Source organism: Oncorhynchus mykiss, chromosome 1, assembly GCF_013265735.2.
Source record: "Oncorhynchus mykiss isolate Arlee chromosome 1, USDA_OmykA_1.1, whole genome shotgun sequence".
In the NCBI taxonomy this organism is placed as follows: domain Eukaryota; kingdom Metazoa; phylum Chordata; class Actinopteri; order Salmoniformes; family Salmonidae; genus Oncorhynchus; species Oncorhynchus mykiss.
The window spans coordinates 47,382,511-47,408,704 of NC_048565.1; the positions used below are offsets into that span (position 1 = coordinate 47,382,511).

Sequence of the window (26,194 nt, forward strand, 5' to 3'; positions counted from 1 at the left end):
AAAACTGGTTGAATCAACGTCCAGTGAATAGTGGTAATATTTGATTCAGTACAGAATTTTGTAGATCAGCGTCACCTTACCCTGTCCCGCAGCTCAACTTACCCCATACCCGGAGTAAATTGTACCAAGAGAACAGTTTTTTAGGACAAGCTAGGTTTTCAAAACTGTAATGTTTACATTAATTCTGATAAATTGCAGGGATACACAACATCCTGAAATATACAGTATGTAGATATCTTTGTTAGAAAGAATACTTTATTTCCCTTGACGGAGTGATGCTGAATGTAAGAAATTGCTCAATTTACCCCACTTTCCCCTAAGCCTATATTATGGGCACTGGCAGACAGGTGAGTCTGGGTTGTATGCCTTTTGTGTGAGGTCATTACTATCTGTTCTGAAACTGACTAGAGCAAGATCTTATAAATCGAATGTCAAGTTCACTCTAATCGATAATGGGATCTTATGAGCCACAGGCCTATGCTAATACTATGCGCACATGGTACATCCAGAGCTGCTGAATTGAGATCCCTGTTTGAGAAAACGTTTTACTTTTTTTTTTTAAAGATGTTTTATTTATTTTATTTATTTTTCTAAAAAGTTTTCTACATGTCGTCCGATGTTGGACTCTGAAAGGTCTGAGGAATCTGTCTCAATATTACCTACCATAAGGTGGCAGTATGTAGCCACAAACTACGCTACTAACCCCGTGTGTTACAATGCCTGTATCTAAAGGCATGGCCTCTACAGGGGCTGCCAGAGAGGCTCCAAGGGACTTCATTTAGGAACGTCAAACCTAAAGCAGAAAGGATGGAATTTATTTGACTAATTCTTGTGCCAGGAACATCATACAGGAGAAAGGCCTCCATACAGTACCTAATGTGGACATATTTTAAAACCAGAGCAACCTGTACCCATACATCCTCATTTGCACACACATTTTAGATAGCAATAGGCTACATTATAAAGCTGCCACCTCTAAGTTGAGCTATTATTTCGATTTAAACAGCAAATAACGCATGCAACTGAACGCAGAAGGTGTTTCTGTTTTCAGCTCTGTGATTGGTCATATAGCTGTCAGCACTGCAGCATGTGTGTCCAGGGGAACCAATCAGCACACACGTTGGTTCGCTTGTGGTCCTGGTGTGCTGGCTGGCACCGGTAGTTAACCTAGAATGTGAAGAATTGTAGCTAGTCTGTAAAAATAAAAACCTTGCTCTAGTGAGGAAGGAGAAGCGGCGCAGGACTATGGACCCGGTGAACAATGCTGAGACAGGAGATACAGAAACCGAACTGGAGCCGGTCTGTGTTCTTATTCCGACAGAAACGAGGTGCAAGAAGGAGCAGGAAAAGCTGTCCGGAGTTGTCAAGAATGTCCATAGAAAACTGCGAAGAAAATACAGAGAAGGTAGTTACGCGTCGCTAGCTCTATCTAACTAACGTCAGTTAATTTAACCCGCTAGAAAAAAAATCAGGGGTCCGGTCCGTCTCAGCAAACGGGCCATTACATTTGGCGAAAATAAGGCCCCAAGTAGAACGCTAAAGTAGCTAAGTAACATTAGCTAGCTTGCTAGCATTATTTATTATTTGGGGTGCCTCGCACATACTGCAAGTGACGGGCAACATGTCAGGCTCGACTGTACTGTATAGAAAAACATTGTCATACAATAGTAGCTAGGTGGCTACATTTCACTTTATTTATGACCAAACTAGACTAATGTAACGTTAGATCAGGGCCGCCTGGGAATATTTCAAACTACAGTGTGCATTTACTAACGTCAACTAGGCTTGTTTGGATATTATTGTATAATTTGGCAACAAAATTCATAATAGCCTCCTCTTACCTACAGTCATAGTCATTTGGGAAGGTTGTTCGATCGTAACATACTGGCTCATGGGCACTGTCACTCCCAGGCTCACCTGGGATTGTATGGCTTGTTCTGAAACTGAAAAGAACGAGAAAAATATGAAAATATGTTTTATTGTCACACACCGGAAACTGTGCCATCAGAAAGTATTCATACCCCTTGACTTATTCCACATTTTGTTACTTGTTTGTGTTACAGCCTGAATTTAAATGTATTAATATATTTTGTTCTCATCCATCTACACACATTACCCCATAATGACAAAATGAAAACATGTTTTTAGAAATTTTAGCACATATATGAAATACTGAAATATCTATTTGACGTAAGTATTCACACCCCTGAGTCAATACTTTGTAGAAACACCTTTGGCAGCGATTACAGCTGTGAGTTTCTCTGGGTAAGGCTCTAAGAGCTTTCCACACCTGGATTGTGCAACATTTGTACATTATTATTTTCTAAATTCTTCAAGCTCTGTCAAATTGGTTGTTGATCATTGCTAGACAACCATTTTCAGGTCTTACTATAGATTTTCAAGTAGATTTAAGTCAACTGAAACTTGGTCGATCAGGTACATTCACTGTCTTCTTCGTAAGCAACTCCAGTGTAGATTTGTCCTTGTGTTTTGTTATTGTCCTGCTGAAAGGTGAATTTATCTCCCAGTGTCTGGTGGAAGGCATATTGAAACAGGTTTTCCTCTGCCTGTGCTTAGCTCCATTCTGTTTGTTTGTTTATTTTTTTATCCTGAACAACTCCTCTCCAGTATTTAACAATTAAGCATACCCACAACAAGATGCAGCTTGCTTGAAAATATGGGTAGTGGTATTTATTGTGTTGAATTCAGGACAAAAAGTGGATTGTTTTGCCACTTTTTTTTTACAGTATTACTTTAGTTCTTTGTTGCAAACAGGATGCATGAACAGGCTTCCTTCTTTTCACTCTGTCAGTTTGGTTAGTATTGTGGAGTAACTACAATGTTGTTGATCCATCCTCAGTTTTCTCCTATCACAGCCATTCAACTTTGTAACTTTAACTGTGTTAACGTCACAATTGGCCTCATGGTATGACTACCTAATCTCTGTACCCAACACATACAGATAATTGTAAGGTCCCTCAGTCGAGCAATGAGTTCCAAACAGATTCAACCACAAAGACTAGGAAGGTTTTCCAATGTCTCGCAAAGAAGGTGTATCAGTACATCTAGTCACAACAAGGATACAGGCATTCTTCTTAACTTCGATGCAGGAGATATCTTCACCATGCTCCATGATATTCAATATCTGTAATTTTTAACCCATCTACCAATAGGTGACCTTTGTGAGTCATTGAAAACCTCCCTGGTCTTTGTGCTTGAATCTAAGGGTAGGCAACAACACCTCTAAGGGTAGGCAACACACCTGCCACACTGACCCTTAACACTGGGCCCCCTAAAGAGTGTGTGCATAGTCCCCTCCTGTACTCCCTGTTGACCCACGACTGCGTGGCCACGCACAACTCCAAAACAATCACTAAATTTGCTGACGACATGACGGTGGTAGGCCTGATCACCGACTGCTGCAATGAGTCAGCCTACAGGGAGGAGGTCAGAGATATGGCAGTGTGGTGCCTGTACAACAACCTCTCCCTCAACGTCAGAAAGATCAAGGAGCTGATCGTGGACTATAGGGAGAAAGAGGGGAGCGCATGCCCCCATCCACATCACCGGAGCTATTGTGGAGCGGGTCGAGAGCTTCAAGTTCCTTGGCATCCACATCCCTAAGAACTTAACATGGTCCACACACACCCAGTCGTGAAGAGGGCACGGCAGCACTTCTTCCCCCTCAGGAGGCCGAAAGGATTTGGCATGGGCTCTCGGATCCTCAAAAAGTTGTACAGCTGCACCATTGAGAGCATCTTGACTGGCTGCATCACCACTTGGTATGGCAAATGCACCGTCCTTGACCACAACGCGCTACAGAAGGTGGTGCAGACAGCCCAGTACGTCACTGGGGCTGAGCTCCCTGCCATTCAGGACCTCTGTGACAGGCGGTATCAGAGGAAGACCCAAAAAATTGCCAAAGACTCCAGCCATACAAGTCATAGACTGTTCACTCTGCTACTAGACTATATACGCCTCTCCTTCCAGTTCTCTGCTGCCACTGACTGGAACGAACTACAAAAATCTCTGAAACTGGAAACACATCTCCCTCACTAGCTTTAAGCATCAGCTGTCAGAGCAGCTCACAGATTACTGCACCTGTACATAGCCCATCTATAATTTAGCCCAAACAAACTACCTCGTTCCCTACTGTATTTATTTATTTATTTTGCTCCTTTGCACCCCATTATTTCTATCTCTACTTTGCACATTCTTTTGCCTTTACCTGCCTTATCTCACCTCACTTGCTCACATTGTATATATACTTAGTTTGCTACTGTATTATTGACTGTATGTTTGTTTTACTCCATGTGTAACTCTGTGTTGTTGTATGTGTCGAACTGCTTTGCTTTATCTTGGCCAGGTCGCAATTGTAAATTAGAACTTGTTCTCAACTTGCCTACCTGGTTAAATAAAGGTGAAATAAATAAAACACTGGGTATACAAAACATTAAGGACACCTGCTCTTTCCATGACCAGGGTGGGAGATTTTTCCTTTTTGGTCGACAAGCCACTGTGGGAGGTAAATTGGAAAACAAAAATCTACCCCCCGCTCAGATATTTATTTTTTTTACCAGTGAAAATATTTGGTGTAATTACATCATGCTTGCGCTGGATGAGCATGCTTTCTGTTTTTCTAAAGCAATACATTTATTACTAGTAAGAAGTAATGTAGCTGGGGATTTTAACAAGGCTAATCTGAAAACAAGACTCCCTAAATTGTATCAGCATATCGATTGCGCAACCAGGGCTGGCAAAACCTTGGATCACTGCTATTCTAACTTCCGCGACGCATATAAGGCCCTGCCCCGCCCTCCTTTCGGAAAAGCTGACCACGACTCCATTTTGTTGATCCCTGCCTACAGACAGAAACTAAAACAAGAAGCTCCCACGCTGAGGTCTGTCCAACGCTGGTCCGACCTATCTGATTCCACACTCCAAGACTGCTTCCATCACGTGGACTGGGATATGTTTCGTATTGCGTCAGACAACAACATTGACGAATACGCTGATTCGGTGTGCGAGTTCATTAGAATGTGTGTTGAAGATGTCGTTCCCATAGCAACGATTAAAACATTCCCAAACCAGAAACTGTGGATTGATGGCAGCAATTGCGTGAAACTGAAAGCGCGAACCACTGCTTTTAATCAGGGGGTGACCGGAAACATGACCGAATACAAACAGTGCAGCTATTCCCTCCGCAAGGCAATCAAACAAGCTAAGCGTCGGTATAGAGACAAAGTAGAATCTCAATTCAACGGCTCAGACACGAGGTATGTGGCAGGGTCTACAGTCAATCACGGATTACAAAAAGAAAACCAGCCCCGTCACGGACCAGGATGTCTTGCTCCCAGGCAGACTAAATAACTTTTTTGCCCGCTTTGAGGACAATACAGTGTCACTGACACGGCCTGCAACCAAAACATGCGGCCTCTCCTTCACTGCAGCCGAGGTGAGTAAAACATTTAAACGTGTTAACCCTCGCAAGGCTGCAGGCCCAGACGGCATCCCCAGCCGCGCCCTCAGAGCATGCGCAGACCAGCTGGCTGGTGTGTTTACGGACATATTCAATCAATCCCTATCCCAGTCTGCTGTTCCCACATGCTTCAAGAGGGCCACCATTGTTCCTGTTCCCAAGGAAGCTAAGGTAACTGAGCTAAACGACTACCGCCCCGTAACACTCACTTCCGTCATCATGAAGTGCTTTGAGAGACTAGTCAAGGACCATATCACCTCCACCCTACCTGACACCCTAGACCCACTCCAATTTGCTTACCGCCCAAATAGGTCCACAGACGATGCAATCTCAACCACACTGCACACTGCCCTAACCCATCTGGACAAGAGGAATACCTATGTGAGAATGCTGTTCATCGACTACAGCTCGGCATTCAACACCATAGTACCCTCCAAGCTCGTCATCAAGCTCGAGACCCTGGGTCTCGACCCCGCCCTGTGCAACTGGGTACTGGACTTCCTGACGGGCCGCCCCCAGGTGGTGAGGGTAGGCAACAACATCTCCACCCCGCTGATCCTCAACACTGGGGCCCTACAAGGGTGCGTTCTGAGCCCTCTCCTGTACTCCCTGTTCACCCACGACTGCGTGGCCACGCACGCCTCCAACTCAATCATCAAGTTTGCGGACGACACTACAGTGGTAGGCTTGATTACCAACAACCACGAGACGGCCTACAGGGAGGAGGTGAGGGCCCTCAGAGTGTGGTGTCAGGAAAATAACCTCACACTCAACGTCAACAAAACTAAGGAGATGATTGTGGACTTCAGGAAAAAGCAGAGGGAACACCCCCCTATCCACATCGATGGAACAGTAGTGGAGAGGGTAGCAAGTTTTAAGTTCCTCGGCGTACACATCACAGACAAACTGAATTGGTCCACCCACACAGACAGCATTGTGAAGAAGGCGCAGCAGCGCCTCTTCAACCTCAGGAGGCAGAAGAAATTTGGCTTGTCACCAAAAGCACTCACAAACTTCTACAGATGCACAATCGAGAGCATTCTGGCGGGCTGTATCACCGCCTGGTACGGCAACTGCTCCGCCCACAACCGTAAGGCTCTCCAGAGGGTAGTGAGGTCTGCACAACGCATCACCGGGGGCAAATTACCTGCCCTCCAGGACACCTACACCACCCGACGTTACAGGAAGGCCATAAAGATCATCAAGGACAACAACCACCCGAGCCACTGCCTGTTCACCCCGCTGTCATCCAGAAGGCGAGGTCAGTACAGGTGCATCAAAGCTGGGACCGAGAGACAGAGGCTGTTTTTCAATCTCAAGGCCAACACACTGACTCAACTCAGCCACTTTAATAATGGGAATTGATGGGAAAGGATGTAAAATATATCACTTGCCACTTTAAACAATGCTACCTAATATAATGTTTACATACCCTACATTATTCATCTCATAAGTATACGTATATACTGTACTCTATCATCTACTGCATCTTTATGTAATACATGTATCACTAGCCACTAACTATGCCACTTTGTTTACATACTCATCTCATATGTATATACTGTACTCGATACCATCTACTGTATCTTGCCTATGCCGCTCTGTACCATCACTCATTCATATATCTTTATGTACATATTCTTTATCCCCTTACACTTGTGTGTGTATAAGACAGTAGTTTTGGAATTGTTAGTTAGATTACTTGTTGGTTATTACTGCATTGTCGGAACTAGAAGCACAAGCATTTCGCTACACTCGCATTAACATCTGCTAACCATGTGTATGTGACAAAAAATGTGATTTGATTTAATGGGGTGTATTGCTTAATTTCATGTCTGTAACCTGCATCTTTAACCAATTTATGTTCAAATAGAATAATAAGAACAGTGTTACTACTGAACATCAAGAATCAACAAAGTGGCTACCCTGCCACAAAAGGCTGAGTGATATTGCTTATTTATAATTATGAACTCAGCATTAAAAGAAACGTCCCTTTTTCAGGACCCTGTCTTTCAAAGATAATTCATAAAAGTCCAAATAACTTCACAGATCTTCATTGTAAAAGGGTTTAAACACTTGTTTCCCATGCTTGTTCAATGAACCATAAACAATTAATCAACATGCACCTGTGGGCGCCTAAGACGGGACGGACAGCTGATCGTCCTCGCATTGGCAGACCACGTGTAACAACACCTGCACAGGATCGGTACATTCGAATATCACACCTGCGGGACAGGTACAGGATGGCAACAACAACTGCCCGAGTTACACCAGGAACGCACAATCCCTCCATCAGTGCTTAGACTGTCCGCAATAGGCTGAGAGAGGCTGGACTGAGGGCTTGTAGGCCTGTTGTAAGGCAGGTCCTCATCTGACATCACCGGCAACATCGCCTATGGGCACAAACCCACCGTCACTGGACCAGACCCACCGTCACTGAACTGACGAGTTACGGTTTTGTCTCACCGGGGGTGATTGTCGGATTCACGTTTGTCGTCGAAGGGATGAGCGTTACACCGAGGCCTGTACTCTGGAGCGGGATCGATTTGGAGGTGGAGGGTCCGTCATGGTCTGGGGCGGTGTGTCACAGCATCATCGGACTGCCTGCCATGACAACAAGCGCAATCTCAACGGTGTGCGTTACAGGGAAAACATCCTCTTCCCTCGTGTTACCCTTCCTGCAGGCTCATCCTGACATGACCTTCCAGCATGACAATGCCACCAGCCATACTGCTCGTTCTGTGTGTGATTTCCGGCAAGACAGGAATGTCAGTGTTCTGCCATGGCCAGCAAAGAGCCCGGATCTCAATCCCATTGAGCATGTCTGGGACCTGTTGGATCGGAGAGTGAGGGCTAGGGCCATTCCCCCCCCCCCCCAGAAATGTCCAGGAACTTGCAGGTGCCTTGTTGGAAGGGGTAACATCTCACAGCAAGAACTGGCAAATCTGGTGCAGTCAACGAGGAGGAGATGCCCTGCAGTACTTAATGCAGCTAGGGGCCACACCAGATACTGACTGTTACTTATGATTTTGACCCCCCCCCCCCCTTTGTTCAGGGACACATTATTCAATTTCTGTTTGTCACATGTCTGTGGGACTTGTTCAGTTCATGTCTCAGTTGTTGAATCTTGTTATGTTCATACAAATATTTACACACGTTAAGTTTGCTGAAAATAAACACAGCTGACAGTGAGAGGACATTTCTTTTTTTGCTGAGTTTAGTTCAGTGCTCTACGCTGACATTTTTTACAAGGAGCTCCTAATGTGCTCCTAAATAGAAATGTAGAAGCACACATTAATCTAGGAGAACAATTAAAGTATTTGAGTGTTTTAATGATAAGAAATGACAAAGTTCATGCATTTTTTTTTTTTAGGAGTGAACCATGATTCAATTGCAATCATTAGGTGAGACAAATGTTCAGCTGCCGTTTTAAGGGACTGGCCATTACCATGGTAACTTGGGCACTCGCTTGTCTGTGATGAAAAAAATCTCACACTGCAATGTCTTCCGAGCAGCAGACCGTTGCAGCAAACTTAAAGATGCACTATGCAGAAATCACTCTAATTTCCTGGTTGCAAAAATTCTAATAGCCTAATTTCAGTTTGTGACAAAACAAGCAATTATAGTATAGAACATCATTGTACCATCTACACTGTCATGAAATATCTTTTGCATAATCAAACATTTTGTCTATTCAGCTTTTTGAAGCTGTTATACAAAACTGAAGGTAAAAGAAGCACAAACGGAACTTAATGGGAAGCATAGAAATAGCGCATAGAACAAATATACTGCTTCTTAGACTTACTTTCCATGAGTGACAGACCTCTAACATACATTTCTGTGAATTTGGAACGATCGGCCAAAAAGTTTAATATTGTAGCTTTAAACTAACATTGAAAAACAACCTGGCATGTGAACAAAATAATATAACTAGCCAAGAAACACAAGGACAAAGTCACACTTTAGTAGCCTTTCTTGACAATTTGACCAATGTGACCTTAATTTTTATTTTTTTTTTAAATAAAAAAAACTTTCTAATGCTCTGTGTGGCGGGTGCAACTCAATATTAGGAATGTATTCTTAATGTTTTGTGCGCTCCGATATTTCATGTAGTCCTTGTTATGTTCTCGCAAAAAGGAAGATGGAAGATATATTTTGACAGCCGCAAATGACTGCGAGTGAATATCCGCCATAAACATCACTCTACCCATGAAGGGATACATACATTTCACTTATGATCGACCCTGACGCAGCCAGGGCAAGACCGAAATAAAGCACATGCAGTTCTGACAATTTTCAGCCAGTAAACACTTGTTTTCTCTCCACACACACACATATATTTATAGGCCATACATACATGCATATATATAGTACCAGTCCAAAAGTTTGGACACCTACTCATTCAAGGGTTTTTCTTTTCTACATTGTAAAATAATATCGACGACATCAAAACTATGAAATAACACATGCAATCATGTAGTAACCAAAAAAGGGTTAAACAAATCAAAATATATTTTAGATTCTTCAAAGTAGCCACCCTTTGCTTTTGACAGCTTTGCACACTCTTCGCATTCTCTCAACCAGCTTCACCTGGAATGTTTTTCCAAAGTCTTGAAGGAGTTCCCACATGCTGAGCACTTGTTCCCCCAGTCTAATGTCCATTCCTCATGTTTCTTGGCCCAAGCAAGTCGCTTCTTATTGGTGTCCTTTTAGTAGTGGTTTCTTTGCTGCAATTTGACCATGAAGGCCTGATTCACTTGGTGTCCTCTGAACAGTTGTTGATGTATCTGTTACTTGAACTTATTTGGGCTCTAATTTCTGAGGCCCGTAACTCAACTGAACTTATCCTCTGCAGCAGAAGTATCTCTGGGTCTTCCTTTCCTGTGGTGGTCCGCATGAGAGCCAGTTTCATCATAGCGCTTGATGGTTTTTGCAACTGCACTTGAAGAAACGTTCAAAGTTCTTGAACTATTCCGGATTGACTGACCTTCATGTCTTAAAGTAATGATGGACTGTCGTTTCTCTTTGCTTATTTTAGCTGCTCTTGCCATAATATGGACTTAATAAGGCTATCTTCTGTATACTACCCCAACCATGTCACAACCCAACTGATTGGCACAAACGCATTAAGAAGGAAAGAAATTCTACAAATGAACTGAAATGCATTCCAGGTGGCTGGCTACCTCATGAAGCTGGTTGAGAGAGCGTCAAGAGTGTGCAAAGATGTCATCAAGGCACAGGGTGGCTACTTTGAAGAATTTCAAATATAAAATATTTTGATTTGTTTCACACACTTTTGGTTACTTCATGATTCCATATGTGTTATTTCATAGTTTTGACATCTTCACTTTCCTACAATGTAGAAAATAGTAAAAAATAAATAATGAGTAAGTATGTCCGAACTTCTGACATGCATACCTCTTCCATTTCATCCCGATAGCAGATCTTTAAATATATACATATATTTTCTTGGATTTCCCTTTTCTGTAAAAAAAAAAAAATTCTACACCAGGGTAGTTGTTCTATTACTTCGGCTGTTTTACACATAGGCCTATATAATTGGGGAGGAAAGATAAGTGTAGCTTATAGGCCTAAAGATTGTGTAAAAACATGATATGCATTTCTGGTTCAATTCAGTTTATTGGCCTTTGCAGGAATTAGTCTTGCATTCAGATATAGGGTTATTGAGACAACCAATTGAGGAATCTGCCAGTAATCCTATTCTTAACATATTGTTTATTATGAGGCAAGTCTCTCGTGTCAACTTCAGCTATTTTGGATCGTAACATTGGCTAATCTTACTGGAAGAATGTCCAGGGCCACATTTTCAGTTTTAGTCTAACCGTAATGGAGCTCTGCGTTCTGTGTGTAGCTCGGCTGCAAATAGTGGAATGTGGTTGTCAACCTGGACAGAATATAGGTCTAATAGCCACTCGCGATGTTTTCATTTGGTTTATTTAGCATCGGTTTGGCTAGATACCGGCCTGGTGAAAAATAGCGACATCTATGAATAGCCTAGGTCTATTTCCCACTGTGTTGCACTCATCACACAAGTTTAAAAACAGCATACAACCGGTATTTTCCACTCTACCAGCAGAAGGACTGACTGGCCTAGCAACTGGTCTTGAAAGACAAGACACTGGGCAGTTGTCCTGTCAGCTGACGCCATGATTAGTTAATAAGTAAAGCATGATCTGGTCTGCTTGGCATGGGTACCACAGTAGTCATGCTTTGTACTAGGGCACTGCTGTTTATTCCAACCGGTCGTCTTGTGGTTTTTATATCTGACAATCTGTTATCGCTTTCTTTCCTCTTGTAGTCATGGGATTTCTTCCTTTATCAGGATGTTTGCTCACACAAGCTAAACACATTCTGCTGTACGCCCGTGAAGACCTGGTGAAGGGAATTGGTGAAGATATATATATTAGGAACAGATGTGAAGACTTCTGTTGAAAGTCTGGTTTTCAGCTATACCTCTATAATGCCGGAAGGATGACATGAGTAACTGTTTTTAGAAAATGTTGAAGCAATGTTGTGTTAGCCTGTGTGGGGCTGAATGATAGTGATTCCTCTTGAATTAATGTAAAAAACACAACTTTACAAGTAGGTATCTTAATGTTGGCTTATTGTCTACACAATGTACAATACCAGTCAAATGTTTGGACACCTACTCATTCCGGGGTTTTTCTTTATTTTTTTTTCTCCATTTTCTACGTTGTAGAATAATATTGAAGACATTAAAACTATGAAATAACACACATGTAGTAGCTAAACATGTCTTTAACAAATCAAAATCTATTTTATATTTAAGATTATTCAAAGTAGCCACCCTTTGTGTTGATGACAGCTTTGCACACTTGGCATTCTCTCAACCAGCTTCATGAGGTAGTCACCTGGAATGCGTTTGAATTAACAGGTGTGCCTTGTTAAAAGTTAATTTGAGAATTTCTTTCCTTCTTAATGCGTTTGAGCCAATCAGTTGTGTTGTGAGAAGTTACAGTTGATATACAGAAGATAGCCCTATTTGGTAAAAGACCAAGTCCATATTATGGCAAGAACAGCACAAATAAGCAAAGAGAAATGACAATCCATCATTAAGGTCAGTCAATCCAGAAAATAACTTTGAAACTTTTTTCAAGTGCAATCGCAAAAACCATCAAGCGCTATGATGAAACTGCCTCTCACGAGGACCGCCACAGGAAAGGAAGACCCAGAGTTACCTCTGCTGCAGAGGATAAGTTCATTAGAGTTACCAAGCACATCAACTGTTCAGAGGAAACTGCGTTAATCAGGCCTTCATGGTCGAATGTTTGCAAAGAAACCACTACTAAAGGACACCAATGAGAAGATGAGACTTGCTTGAGCCAAGAAACATGAGCAATGGACATTAGACTGGTGTAAATATGTCCTTTCATCTGATGAGTCCAAATGTGAGATTTTTTGTTCCAACTGCCATGTCTTTGTGAGACGCAGAGTAGGTGAACGGATGATCTTAACGTGTGGTTCCCACCGTGAAGCATGGAGGAGGAGGTGTGTTGGGGTGCTTTGCTGGTAACACTGTCTGTGATTTATTTAGAATTCAAGGCACACTTAACCAGCCACAGCATTCTGCAGCGATACGCCATCCCATCTGATTTGCGCTTAGTGGGACTCTTTTTTTAAAAATAAAATACATTTCAACGGGACAATGACCCAACACACCTCCCAGGTTCTGTAAGGGCTATTTGACCAAGGAGAGTGATGGAGTGCTGCATCAGATGACCTGGCCTCCACAATCACCTGACCTCAATCCAAGTTGGGATGAGTTGGACCACAGAGTGAAGGAAAAGCAGCCAACAAGTGCTCAGCATACTCCTTCTGTTGGCAAAGCGTGGTTACTTTGAAGAATCAAACGTACATATTTTGATTTGTTTAACCCTTTTTTGGTTACTACATGATTCCATATGTGTTATTTCATAGTTTTGATGTCTTCACTATTATTCTACAATGTAAAAAATAGTAAAGATAACCTTGAATGACTAGGTGTGTCCAAACTTTTGACTGGTACTGTATGTACAGTGCTTGCATGCCATTTTTAGAATCAAAACTGACAGGACTTTCAATTTCAATTCTTACCATTTACTAATGATAAATTTGAATTTGATGAAATGAAATGGGGAAACAAATCTCTGCCTGGCCCACTTTCATTTGTGCTTATTTGTTTTGCTATGTCATACTGTATATTGTGAGGTAGGCGTGTTTGGTTTATTTTCTCTGTTTGTACCTTCTTCCTGCCTTTTTAAAAAATGTATCATGTTCTTTCCACAGTGGGGGATTTTGAGAAGATCTGGCGAGAGCACTGTGAGGATGAGCAGACTCTGAGTGAATATGCCCTGGCCATGAAGAACCTGGCCGACAACCACTGGGCCAAGACCTGCGAGGGAGAGGGCCGCATCGAGTGGTGTCGCAGGTAAAACAAATAACCCTCTGGCTGTGCTGTACTAGCTCAGAACTCCAATGCACTATGTTAGGTGCGATGACTCATCAAGCCTTTTCGATGTCAACGCTGTGGGGTGAATCATAACTTCTGCTCGTTTGAATTTCAGAACATCCGTGTCGTTTTAGCTGTGAGCCATCAATACCATGATGTATGATGTTTTGGGATTGTTTTTCCAGTGTTTGTCAGGAGTATTTCCTGGATGGTGGAATGAGAAGAATGTTGGAGAAGGATGAGAAGAGTGCCAGGCTTGCCATAGCCACCTCAGCTGCAACTCTGAGTACCCAGCCTTATAGCTCCTTCATCCCCAGGTACTGCACTGTTACAACCCTGATGACCCTGATGATTTTCAGGACTATTTTGCCCAACTTCAGCATGCTCTGTTGTACGTTCATAATTGACATTCAATATTCATATTGACTTCTATTAGCCACTGCTCTCATTAAGCACACTCCCTGTGTGTCAGTGTTAAGTCTAACTCTTTAATGCCTCTGATTTCTCTACTTTCAGGTCCATCTCCCAGCTTGGTAAAATGCGGCTGCTGGACGTTGGCAGCTGTTTTAACCCCTTCCTGAAGTTTGACGAGTTCCTCACAGTCGGTATTGACATAGTGCCTGCGGTCGAGGTATGAACGATTTACAGTCAGTAGTCACTCCCTCGGTCCCGGCTTAAAAAAAATCCTGACTCTTACTGTCTTACTCACTCCTCTACGGCCGCGACAGAATGTCAGGGGTTTTCTCAACGGGTAGTTAGTTCATTGTGTGAATATCAGATCCCAAAACAATGCCGCCCCTTGGCAGTGAGTGTTTCGATGCTTGACTGCAATGAAACCTGACCTACTGTGAAGGAACTGCCAGAATATTAGCGTAGAGTGATTTGGGTAGCCAAATGGAATAAGAACGGTGGGTTTTAAATGTGGGTCTAAAATACTGCAACTTGATAATCTTTTGGGAGCTACTCTAAAGTATCTGTTTCTGCTCTCTCTCCCCCCCACCCCAGAGTGTATACAAGTGTGACTTCCTTAACCTCCAGCTCCAGCAGCCCCTGCAGCTGGCTAGTGACGCAGTGGAAGCCTTCCTGAGACAGCTGTGTAGCCCCATTGACGCACTGCCCGCCCAGCTCTTCAACGTGGTGGTCTTCTCCCTGCTCCTCTCCTACTTCCCCTCGCCTTACCAGCGCTGGATCTGCTGCAAGAAGGCCCACGAGCTGCTGGAACTGCACGGCCTGCTGCTCATCATCACCCCCGACTCCTCCCACCAGAACCGCCACGCCCTCATGATGCGCAGCTGGCGCGTGGCGGTGGAGTCACTGGGCTTCAGGCGCTGCAAGTACATTAAGTTCTCCCACATGCACCTCATCGCCTTCCGCAAGGTGTCCCTGACCACCACCAGCGACCTGGTCAGCCGTAACTACCCCGAGATGCTCTACATCCCTCAGGACTTCCAATCCCACGAGGAGGAGGACTACACCGACGTGCTGGTTCAGGCGCACTCCGTCTTCGAGGACGACCAGCTGGCGTGGGGCTTCACGGAGCTGCCGGACACGCCCTACGACTCGGATTCAGGAGAGAGTCAGAGCAGTTCCTTGCCCTTCCTACACGAGCTGGAGGACCCCATACTGCTGCAGAGCTGAGCTAGACTAGCTAAACCCCTACTAGCTACTCTCTCTCTCTCTCAAAGTCCTTATTCAATCCCTAAGGCTCCCCTTGGCCCTAACCTTTCAATGTTTGCAGATCTGTAAGGAGGAAAGCAATATTGTTGTAGCTTTGCCACTGCACTGCTTATACCTAACCAGAGCCTTCAGACATGCAACATGGGAGGGGCAAGTGGGAGGGATGGGGAGCAATTTGAGACCGGCTGTCTCTGTCCCCAACTGCTGCGCTGCCAAATGAACCTGCTGCATTCTTCTCACACTCTTCTTTTCCCTTAACTAAACAACGCAGTTTGCACAGATTGGAAGAAAAATACGTTTACAGAAGTGAGTTGTTTATTATTCGATATCTTACATGGTTAGTCTCTCAACACAACTGCACACACACACAATAAATGAGTTTTTTTTTAAAAATGAAGACATGGTAGCTGAATGCCCTCAGGATAGATGTAGTTAGCCTGCCCCTTGCATTTCATCCCATCTTTGTGATCTGTCACGCTCTACTAACAGAAGACAATCAACCTTTCAAAGGCTTTGTTTTAGTAGTTAAACGGTGAATGTGCTTCAGTGCCAGCAAGCCGCTGACTTTAAATCCCTCTTAAAGAGACCGATACCACAGAGGTTTGTCAGGTTTGGTTAGTGGAAAGATTGAGATGGAAAGAGGGATACGCTTGTTTCTGTAAATCAGGCACTGCTTTCTCTAATTCTTGGCGTGCATTTAGTTTTCCAAAAAAGAAAGAGAAAAAAAAACAAATTGTTTTACTCAAACTATGTGGTTTTGTTCACTTTTGAACACTGGTTTTGTCCAACACGATGTGTGGCAACGCCATTTTATTTCAGCGTCTCTTTCACTGATTCATAACAATTAAAGTGATATTTGTAGCATTTTCAGAACCTTAAGGTGTATGTAGTTACGTTGCCTAGTTAAAGGTTAAAAAAAAAATATATATATATATATATGTACTACAAAATACAACTTTTCCTAATGTGAAACTGTTGGGGGTTTTTCATAGTATACCATGGTACGAGTTTTGCAAAATAGTCATTGCTCTATTTTCTCTGCTGGTGTGAAGAAACTGCTATGTACATATGCACAGATGTTAGCTTACCTTCAATGTTCAATACAACCTTATTTGTAAAACATTTAAAAAAAAATAATAATACTTTTGTGAGGAACAATATTTAGGCTTCATTATCTGATCAATAATAGGTCTCTAGTGATGCCTTGGCTTCTTTATAGGTAACTGTTGGCTTCTCTATAGGTACTGGTAACTAGAGAAATTATACTGACCACACTATGTCCACTGAAGTGAAACATATATATCGACTAAGACACCAGCTTTAGCTATCAGTTTTACCTAATTTCCTTTAAAGTACTTCATATCTGAGGAGAGCAACGTTGGCCGTAGGAAGAATTGTTGAATTCAAAATGTAGTTTTTTTTTGTTGTCAATATTTACTTTTTCATTCATATGTTTGCAGAATAAGTATAGTATCAACAAATACTGAGTCATTCATTGCATCAGTAAGTTAATTTGACTATCCCTTTTATATGTATTTTCATCCACAACATGAAAGTACTTAGTGTGTACTCTGCTTAAAGAAATGTATTAGCTCCAAACAGTTGTCAAAATGGTCTTATGAACTCCAAAAGATTCGCCTCAATGAGGTTTTGCACTAATACCACACGGTCTCATCATTAGTCATGCAATCTCTGATCTCATCAAAGTGCATTTTAGCAATAGCCAGGTGTATCCTGTACTGTATCCTTATGGGGAAGGTTTCTGTGTTGTTCTCAATGACACTAGCACACAAATACTCATTTTGTTATATATTTGTAATGATGTTTTTGTGTGTGTGGAGATATGTAGGTTGAGTGTGCATGAGTGTTTGTTGTAATGTACTTGTGTGTGGCACTGTACTTCATAAATAGTAGACTAATCTCTCAGCTGCCATGAGTCATGTGATTCCTGTCATGGGGGATATAGGTTGCGTCCCAAAATGGCACCCTATTCCCTTGGTCAAAATTAGTCCACTATGTAGGGAATAGGGTGCCATTTGGGACGTACCCTTATGAATATAACCAGTATTATGTACCTGTACCCTAATGTTCTCACATCAGTTTACCTGAAATCCTAAAGGTGCCTTACTTATCCCCGGTAATGTTTTTGCAGTCCTGGTTCTCATGCCCATATGTTAGAGAACTCCCACTTTTCACTTGGCAGTATACAATGGGTTTTCTTTGCCAAATAATTGTGTTATGTGCAACTGTACAAATGAGCTACCAGCTACCACTTAAAAGTATAATTGGCTCAACGTTTTACCCTAAGAACAATGTGTTTTTGTTTAAAGGATGTCATTTGTCATTGATAATAATTACATATTGCTTTCAACTTGCTATACATCCGTTGTAACTAGATAACTTTCTGGTCAGTTCATGTTTGATGTACTTTAATCTATTTATCTTTAACAGAAGAGACAGACATTTCTCATTACAAATCATTTGCTTGAGGGTTGTGAATTGTACCAGTAAGCAATTAGTGACACACTCATCCTTGTATCTGTCTTCCAAGAGTTTGATTCCATTACTTTCATAAACAGCTTCATTTTCAGTATTAAGGATTTTGACAATTGCAGGACAATGTGTGCATGGTTGTTATTCTATTTTATAAATGAATGTTAATGCAGCTTCCATGTCTGATTTTATTGTGTACTCCATTCTGTTTTTGTTTTTTTTATAGGACTGAGGTGAACTTGAGTCGTTGTATTGGTCATATTTATTAGAGCATAAATATAGCAAAGTGTAGTAGGTTTCACTTCTATTGTAGTTTTTAATTTTCAGTTGATGAGAGTAATTTTACAGTAGTTCTAGATGTGCTACATGTCAAGTTGTTGCTACTGTAAACTATGATTTATTATTGATCACCAGGCTTCATGAGATGGGCTCTCTTCTTCACTTGCTGGTATTGGAGTTGGCCCAAGGCAAACTATCACCGACTGCACTCTTAAAAATAAAAGGTTTGGATCCTGTGGGATAATATAAGGTTTTTAAAAATTACCTTAAGGTTAATTTAAGAATATATACTCTGCCATCATTTTTTTTTTTTTTACCTTTGTAGACTTAAGGGGTGGTTTTGAAGAACTCTTCAAAGGAGAGGTTGTTTTGGAACCAGCAGTGCGCTCGTGAGAAAAGGTTGGTTGTCTATATAATTAAGCAATAAGTCCCGAGGGGGTGTGGTATATGGCTAATATACCACGGCTAAGGGCTGTTCTTGGCATGGTGCAACGCGGAGTGCCTGGATACAGCACTTAGCAGTGGTATACCACAAACCACCGAGGTGCTTTATTGCTATTATAAACTGGTTACCAATGTAATTAAAGCAGTAAAATCAAAGTTTATTTGTCACGTGCGCCAAATACAAGTGTAGACTTTACAGTGAAATGCTTATTTACAGGCTCAAACCAATAGTGCAAAAAAGGTAAAAAAATAAAACGGTAAAAAGACGGGCTATAAACAGACACCAGGTAGTCAGGCTGATAGCCCGCTTAGCCAAAGTGCGGGAGCACTGGTTGGTCGGCCCAATTGAAGTAGTATGTACATGAATGTATAGTTAGTGACTGCATATATGATAAACAGAGTAGCAGCAGCGTAAAATAGGGGTTGGGTTGGAGAGGGGGGGCACACAATGCAAATAGTCCGGGTAGCCATTTGATTACCTGTTCAGGAGTCTTATGGCTTGGGGGTAAAAACTGTTGAGAAGCCATTTTGTCCTAGGCTTGGCACTCCGGTACCGCTTGCCATGCGGTAGTAGAGAGAACAGTCTGTGGCTGGAGTCTTTGACAATGTTTAGGGCCTTCCTCTGACACCGCCTGGTATAGAGGTCCTGGATGGCAGGCAGCTTAGCCCCAGTGATGTACTGGGCCGTACGCACTATCATCTGTACTGCCTTGCGGTCGGAGGCCGAGCAATTACCGTACCAGGCAGTGATGTAACTCGATGTTGCAGCTGTAGAACCTTTTGAGAATCCCAGGACCCATGCCAAATCTTTTTAGTTTCCTGAGGGGGAATAGGCTTTGTCGTTCCCTCTTCATGACTGTCTTGGTGTTTTTGGACCATTCTAGTTAGTTGTTGATGTGGACACCAAGGAACTTGAAGCGCTCAACCTGCTCCACTACAGCCCCGTTGATGAGAATGGGTGAGTGCTCGGTCCTCCTTTTCCTGTAGTCCACAATCATCTCCTTAGTCTTGGTTACGTTGAGGGATAGGTTGTTATTCTGGCACCACCCGGCCAGGTCTCTGACCTCCTCCCTATAGGCTGTCTCGTCGTTGCTGGTGATCAGGCCTACCACTGTTGTGTCATCTGCAAACTTAATGATGGTATTGGAGTCATGCCTGGCCTTGCAGTCGTGGGTGAACAGGGAGTACAGGAGGGGACTGAGCACGCACCCCTGGAGAGAACCAGTGTTGAGGAGCAGCGTGGCAGATGTGTTGCTACCTACCCTCACCACCTGGGGACGGCCCGTCAGGAAGTCCAGGATCCAGTTGCAGAGGGAGGTGTTTAGTCCCAGGATCCTTGCTTAGTGATGAGCTGTAGTGTTGAACGCTGAGCTGTAGTCAATGAATAGCATTCTTACGTAAGTGTTCCTTTTGTCCAGTTGGGAAAGGGCAGTGTGGAGTGCAATAGAGATTGCATCATCTGTGGATCTGTTTGGGCAGTATGCAAATTGGAGTGGGTCTAGGGTTTCTGGGATAATGGTGTTAATCTCGGCAACTGGTTTGATACATTCACCTCAAAGGTAAATAAGGTACTTACATTGAGTAATCTTTCTTTGATTTATCATCCTGAGGGTCCTAGAGTTAAAATGTAGCGTAGTTCTGTTTGGTAAAATCTAATTTTATATTCAAATGTAAGAACTGGGTTCTACAGTTTGACCCCACTGTTGTCTCTGGCTCCACACTCACCCTGCCTATGCCATCTAGATGTGTGAAGGTTAATGTATTTTCTGTAGGGAAGCTAATGATTAATTATGTATGATATTCCTGGAAGTGTGTAAACTTGCATATTTTTTATTACTATAGCCTTTTTGTATGTTCTCTAGTTATTTGGCACATTTGAGCAAACTCATGTAGGACACCTGGCAGACTTGATACAACATATTGTGTAGTGATGTAATTCTTCAATGGATCAGTCTGAAACGTTGCACACACACTGCTGCCATCTTGTGGACCACATCTAAATTACACCTATAATCTTGCATCACTTATTTTGTACATAATGTTGCTGCTACCGTCTCTTATGACCGAAAATAACTTCTGGACATCAGAACAAGTCCGACACGAAGGATCTACTGGTTTCTCGGGAATGTGCCCAAATCCCTGTCATTTGCGTGAAGAAAAGACGGAGCTGAAGGGGTTGGAGGTCAGGCTGACTTCTAAGAATTTGTAGGCGAGCGAGTAAACCTCCACTACCATCCGTTCTATTGGCCAATGTGAAATCATTGGAAAACAAAATTGATTATATACGATCAAGACTATCTTACCAACAGGACATTAACTGTATTATCTTATGTTTCACCAAGTCGTGACTGAACGATGATACGGATAATATAGAGCTGGCGGGATTTTCCATGCATTGGCAAAACAGAGAAGCTACATCTGGTAAGACGAGGGGCGGGGATGTGTGCCTATTTGTCAATAACAGCTGATGCACAATGTCTAATATTAAAGAAGTCTCAAAGTATTACACACCTGAGATAGCGTGGACTACAGCTTATCATAAGGTACTCTATCTACCAAGAGAGTTCTCATCTATATTATTCGTAGCCGCACTTAACCAGCTGTATAAGCCCATAAGAAAATGCTCCTAGTGGCTGGGAACTTTAATGCAGGCAAACTAAAATCTGTTTTACCTAAGTGCAACCAGAGGAAAAAGACCTCTAGACCACCTTTACTCCACACACAGACACATACAAAGCTCTCCGGCGCCCTCTATTTGGGAAATCTGACAATAATTCTATCCTGATTCCTGCTTACAGTACAAGCAAAAACTAAAGCAAGAAGTACCAGTGACTCGCTCAATACGGAAGTGGTCAGACGACGCGGATGCTACGCTACAGGACTGTTTTGCTAGCACAGACTGGAATATGTTCTAGGATTCATCCAATGTCATTGAGGAGTATACCACCTCAGTCACCGGCTTCATCGATAAGCGCATTGACGATGTCGTCCCCACCGTAGCTGTATGTACATATCCCAACCAGAAGCCATGGATTACATGCAACATCCGCATCGAGCTCAAGGCTAGAGCTGCCGCTTTCAAAAAGCGGGACACTAATCCGGACACTTACAAGAAATCCCGCTACGCTGTCAAACAAACCATCAAACAGGCAAAGCATCAATACAGGACTAAGGTTGAATCCTACAACTCTGACGCTCATCAGATGTGGCAGGGATTGCAAACTATTATGGACTACAAAGGGAAATGCTAAATGCCTTTTATCCTCGCTTCGAGGCAAGCAACACTGAATCATGCATGAGAGCACCAGCTGTTCTGGGCGACTGTGTGACAATGCTCTCGGTAGCTGATGTGAGCAAGACCTTTTAAACATTCACAAAGCCGCGGGGCTAGACGGATTACCAGGAAGATTACTCAAAGCATGCGCGGACCAACTGGCAAGTGTCTTCACTGACATATTCAACCTTTCCTGGATGTCTGTAATACCTACATGTTTCAATCAGACCACCATAGTCCCTGTGTCCAAGGAAGCGAAGGTAACCTGCCTAAATGATTACCGCCCGGAGCACTCACGTCAGTAGCCATGAAGTGCTTTGAAAGGCTGGTCATGGCTCACATCAAGAGCACCATCCCGGATACCCTAGACCCACTCCAATTCGCATACCGCCCCAACAGATCATTAGATGACGCAATCTCAATCGCACTCCACACTGCCCTTTCCCACCTGGACAAAAGGAACACCTATGTGAGAATACTGTTCATTGATTACAGCTCAGCGTTCAACACCATAGTGCCCACAAAGCTTATCACTAAGCTAAGGACCCTGGGACTAAACACCTCCCTCTGCAACTGGATCCTGGACTTCCTGCCGGGCTGCCCCCAGGTGGTAAGGGTAGGCAACAACATGCCTGCCACGCTGATCGTCAACACCGGGGCTCCTCAGGTGTGTGCTTAATCCCCCTCCTGTACTCCCTGTTCACCCACGACTGCATGGCGAAACCGGACTCCAACATCATCATTAAGTTTGCTGACGACACAACAGTGGTCGGCCTGATTACCGACAACGATGAGACAGCCTATAGGGAGGAGATCAGAGACCTGGTAGTGTGGTACCAGGACAACAACCTCTCCCTCAATGTGAGCAAGACAAAGGAGCTGATCGTGGACTACAGGAAAAGGCGGGCCAAACAGGCCCTATTAACATCTACAGGGCTGTAGTGGAGCGAGTCGAGAGTTTCAAGTTCCTTGATGTCCACATCACCAACGAACTATCATGGTCCAAACACATCAAGACAGTCTTGAAGAGGGCACGACAACACCTCTTCCTCTTCAGGAGACTGAAAAGATTTGGCATTGGTCCTCAGATCCTCAAAGTTATACAGCTGCACCATCGAGAGCATCCTGACCGGTTGCATCACCGCCTGGCATGGCAACTGCTCGGCATCTAACCGTAAGGCGCTACAGAGGGTAGTGCGTATGGCCCAGTACATCACTGAGGCCAAGCTTCCTGCCATCCAGGACCTATATACTAGCCAGGCCTGGGCAATTCTAGTCCTCTGGGGGCCTGATTGGTGTCACACTTTCCCCCTATTCCTGGCAAACACACCTGATTTAAACTAATTTAATTTTTAATTTAAGATTATGATTAGTTGATGATTGGAATCAGGTGTGTTAGCTGGTGCTGGGGCAAAAGTGTGAAATCAATCAGGTCCCCGAGGCCTGGAGTTGCCCAGGCCTGTACTAGGCGGTGTCAGAGGAAAGCCCAAAAAATGGTCAGACTCCAGTCACCCAAGTCATAAACTCTTCTCTCTGTTACCGCACGGCAAGTGGTGCTGGAGCACTAAATCTAGGACCAAAAGGCTCCTTAACAGCTTCTACCCCCAAGCCATAAGACGAAAAATGTATCAAATGGCCACGTGGACTATTTACATTGACACACACCCCCCAATTTGTTTTTACATTGCTGCTACTCTGTTTATTATCTATGCATAGTCACTTTACCGCTATCTACATGTACAAATTACCTCGACTAACCTGTGCCCCCTGACATTGACTCGGTACCCCCTATATATAGCCTCGTTATTGTTATTTTGTGTTACTTTTTTTATTTATTTTTTTACTTTGGTTTATTTGGTAAATATTTTCTTAACTGCATTGTTGGTTAAGGTCTTGTAATTAAGCATTTCACGGTAAGGTGTTGTATTCGCAACAAAGCATCCTTCACTCATGCTGCCAAACATACCCTTGTAAAACTGACCATCCTACCAATCCTCGACTTCGGCGATGTCATTTACAAAATAGCCTCCAATACCCTAATCAATAAATTGGATGCAGTCTATCACAGTGCCATCCGTTTTGTCACCAAAGCCCCATATACTACCCACCACCGCGACCTGTACGCTCTCGTTGGCTGGCCCTCGCTTCACACTCGTCGCCAAACCCACTGGCTCCAAGTCATCTACAAGACCCTGCTAGAAAAAGTCCCCCCTTATCTCAGCTCGCTGGTCACCATAGAAGCACCCACCTGTAGCACGCACTCCAGCAGGTATATCTCTCTGGTCACCTCCAAAACCAATTCTTCCTTTGGCCGCCTCTCCTTCCAGTTCTCTGCTGTCAATGACTGGAACGAACTACAAAAATCTCTGAAATTGGAAACACATCTCCCTCACTAGCTTTAAGCACCAGCTGTCAGAGCAGCTCACAGATTACTGCACCTGTACATAGCCCATCTATAATTTAGCCCAAACAACTACCTCTTCCCCTACTGTATTTATTTATTTTGCTCCTTTGCACCCCATTATTTTTATTTCTACTTTGCACATTCTTCCACTGCAAATCAACCATTCCAGTGTTTTACTTGCTATATTGTATTTACTTCGCCACCATGGCCTTTTTTTGCCTTTACCTCCCTTCTCACCTCATTTGCTCACATTGTATATAGACTTATTTTTCTACTGTATTATTGACTGTATGTTTGTTTTACTCCATGTGTAACTCTGTGTCGTTGTATGTGGCGATCTGCTTTGCTTAATCTTGGCCAGGTCGCAATTGTAAATGAGAACTTGTTCTCAACTAGCCTACCTGGTTAAATAAAGGTGAAATAAACAAATAAAATAACAAATTTGGCACGTGACAAAGTTTGATTTGAATATGCATATCATTGCTTCAGGTCCTGAGCTACAGGCAGTTAGATTTGGGTTTGTCATTTTAGGCGGAAATTGAAACAAAGGGTCTGATATTTTATAGGTTTTAAGCGAGCAGTGGGTCAAGAAGCAGTGCAGCTTGGCAGGGTCGTGTTTCGGGGGACGCATGGCTCTCGACCTTCGTCTCTCCCGAGTCTGTAGGGGAGTTGCAGCGATGGGACAAGACTGTAACTAACAATTGGATATCAAGAAATTGGGGAGAAAATAGGGGTAAAAGTACAAAAACATTTATAAATAAAACAAGTTGGTCTCAGGCTTCATGAGCTGAAATAACAGATCCCGTACGCACATAAAGCGTATTTATATCAAATTTGTTTTCGTCCATAGTGTGAGCATGTCTCCTTTGCCAATATAATCCATCCACCTGACAGGTGTGGCATATCAAGAAGCTGATTAAACAGCATGATCATTACACAGGTGCACCTTGTGCTGTGAACAATAAAAAGCCACTCTAAAATGTGCAGTTTTGTCACACAAAACAATGCCACAGACGTCTCAAGTTCAGGGAGTGTGCAATTGGCATGCTGTTTGCAGGAATGTCCACCAGAGCTGTTGCCAGAGAATTTAATGTTATTTCTCTACCATAAGCTGCTTCCAACGTTAATTTAGAAAAGTACGAGCTGTTTGCTGCTGATAAGAGTGCCCAATGGTGGCAAAGGGGTTATGGTATGGGCAGGCATAAGCTACGGATAATGAACACAATTGCATTTTATCGATGGCAATTTGAATGCACAGAGATACCTGACGAGATCCTGAGGCCCATTGTCGTGCCATTCATCCGCAGCCATCACCTCATGTTTCTGTACACAATTCCTGGAAGCCTGTATACTGTATACTCAGACATGTCACCCATTGAACATGTTTGGGATGTTCTGTATCAACGTGTACAACAACATATTCCAGTTCCCCCCAAGTTCGCACAGGCATTGAAGAGGAATGGGACACCATTCCACAGGCCACAATCAACAGCCTGATCAACTACATGAAAAGGAAATGTGTCACGCTGCATGAGGCAAATGGTGGTCACCAGATATGGATTGGTTTTCTGATACCTTAAAAAAAGTTAGGGCATGTATCTGTGACCAACAAATGCATAACTGTATTCCCAGTTATGTAAATCCATAGATTAGATCCTAATTGACTGATTTCCT

The 26,194-nt window shown here is 43.1% G+C and overlaps 1 protein-coding gene across 1 annotated transcript; it reads left to right on the top strand.

Annotated features, from left to right (window-relative positions):
* The first annotated feature begins 1,102 nt into the window (after positions 1 to 1,102).
* LOC110524097 (S-adenosylmethionine sensor upstream of mTORC1) lies at positions 1,103 to 18,634 on the top strand. The gene is made up of 5 exons (XM_021603439.2): positions 1,103 to 1,405; positions 13,787 to 13,928; positions 14,135 to 14,266; positions 14,466 to 14,580; positions 14,955 to 18,634. Exons 1-5 carry the CDS (start codon positions 1,246 to 1,248, stop codon positions 15,585 to 15,587), a joined length of 1,182 nt encoding a protein of 393 aa, XP_021459114.1. The 5' UTR covers positions 1,103 to 1,245; the 3' UTR covers positions 15,588 to 18,634.
* The last annotated feature ends 7,560 nt before the right edge of the window (positions 18,635 to 26,194 follow it).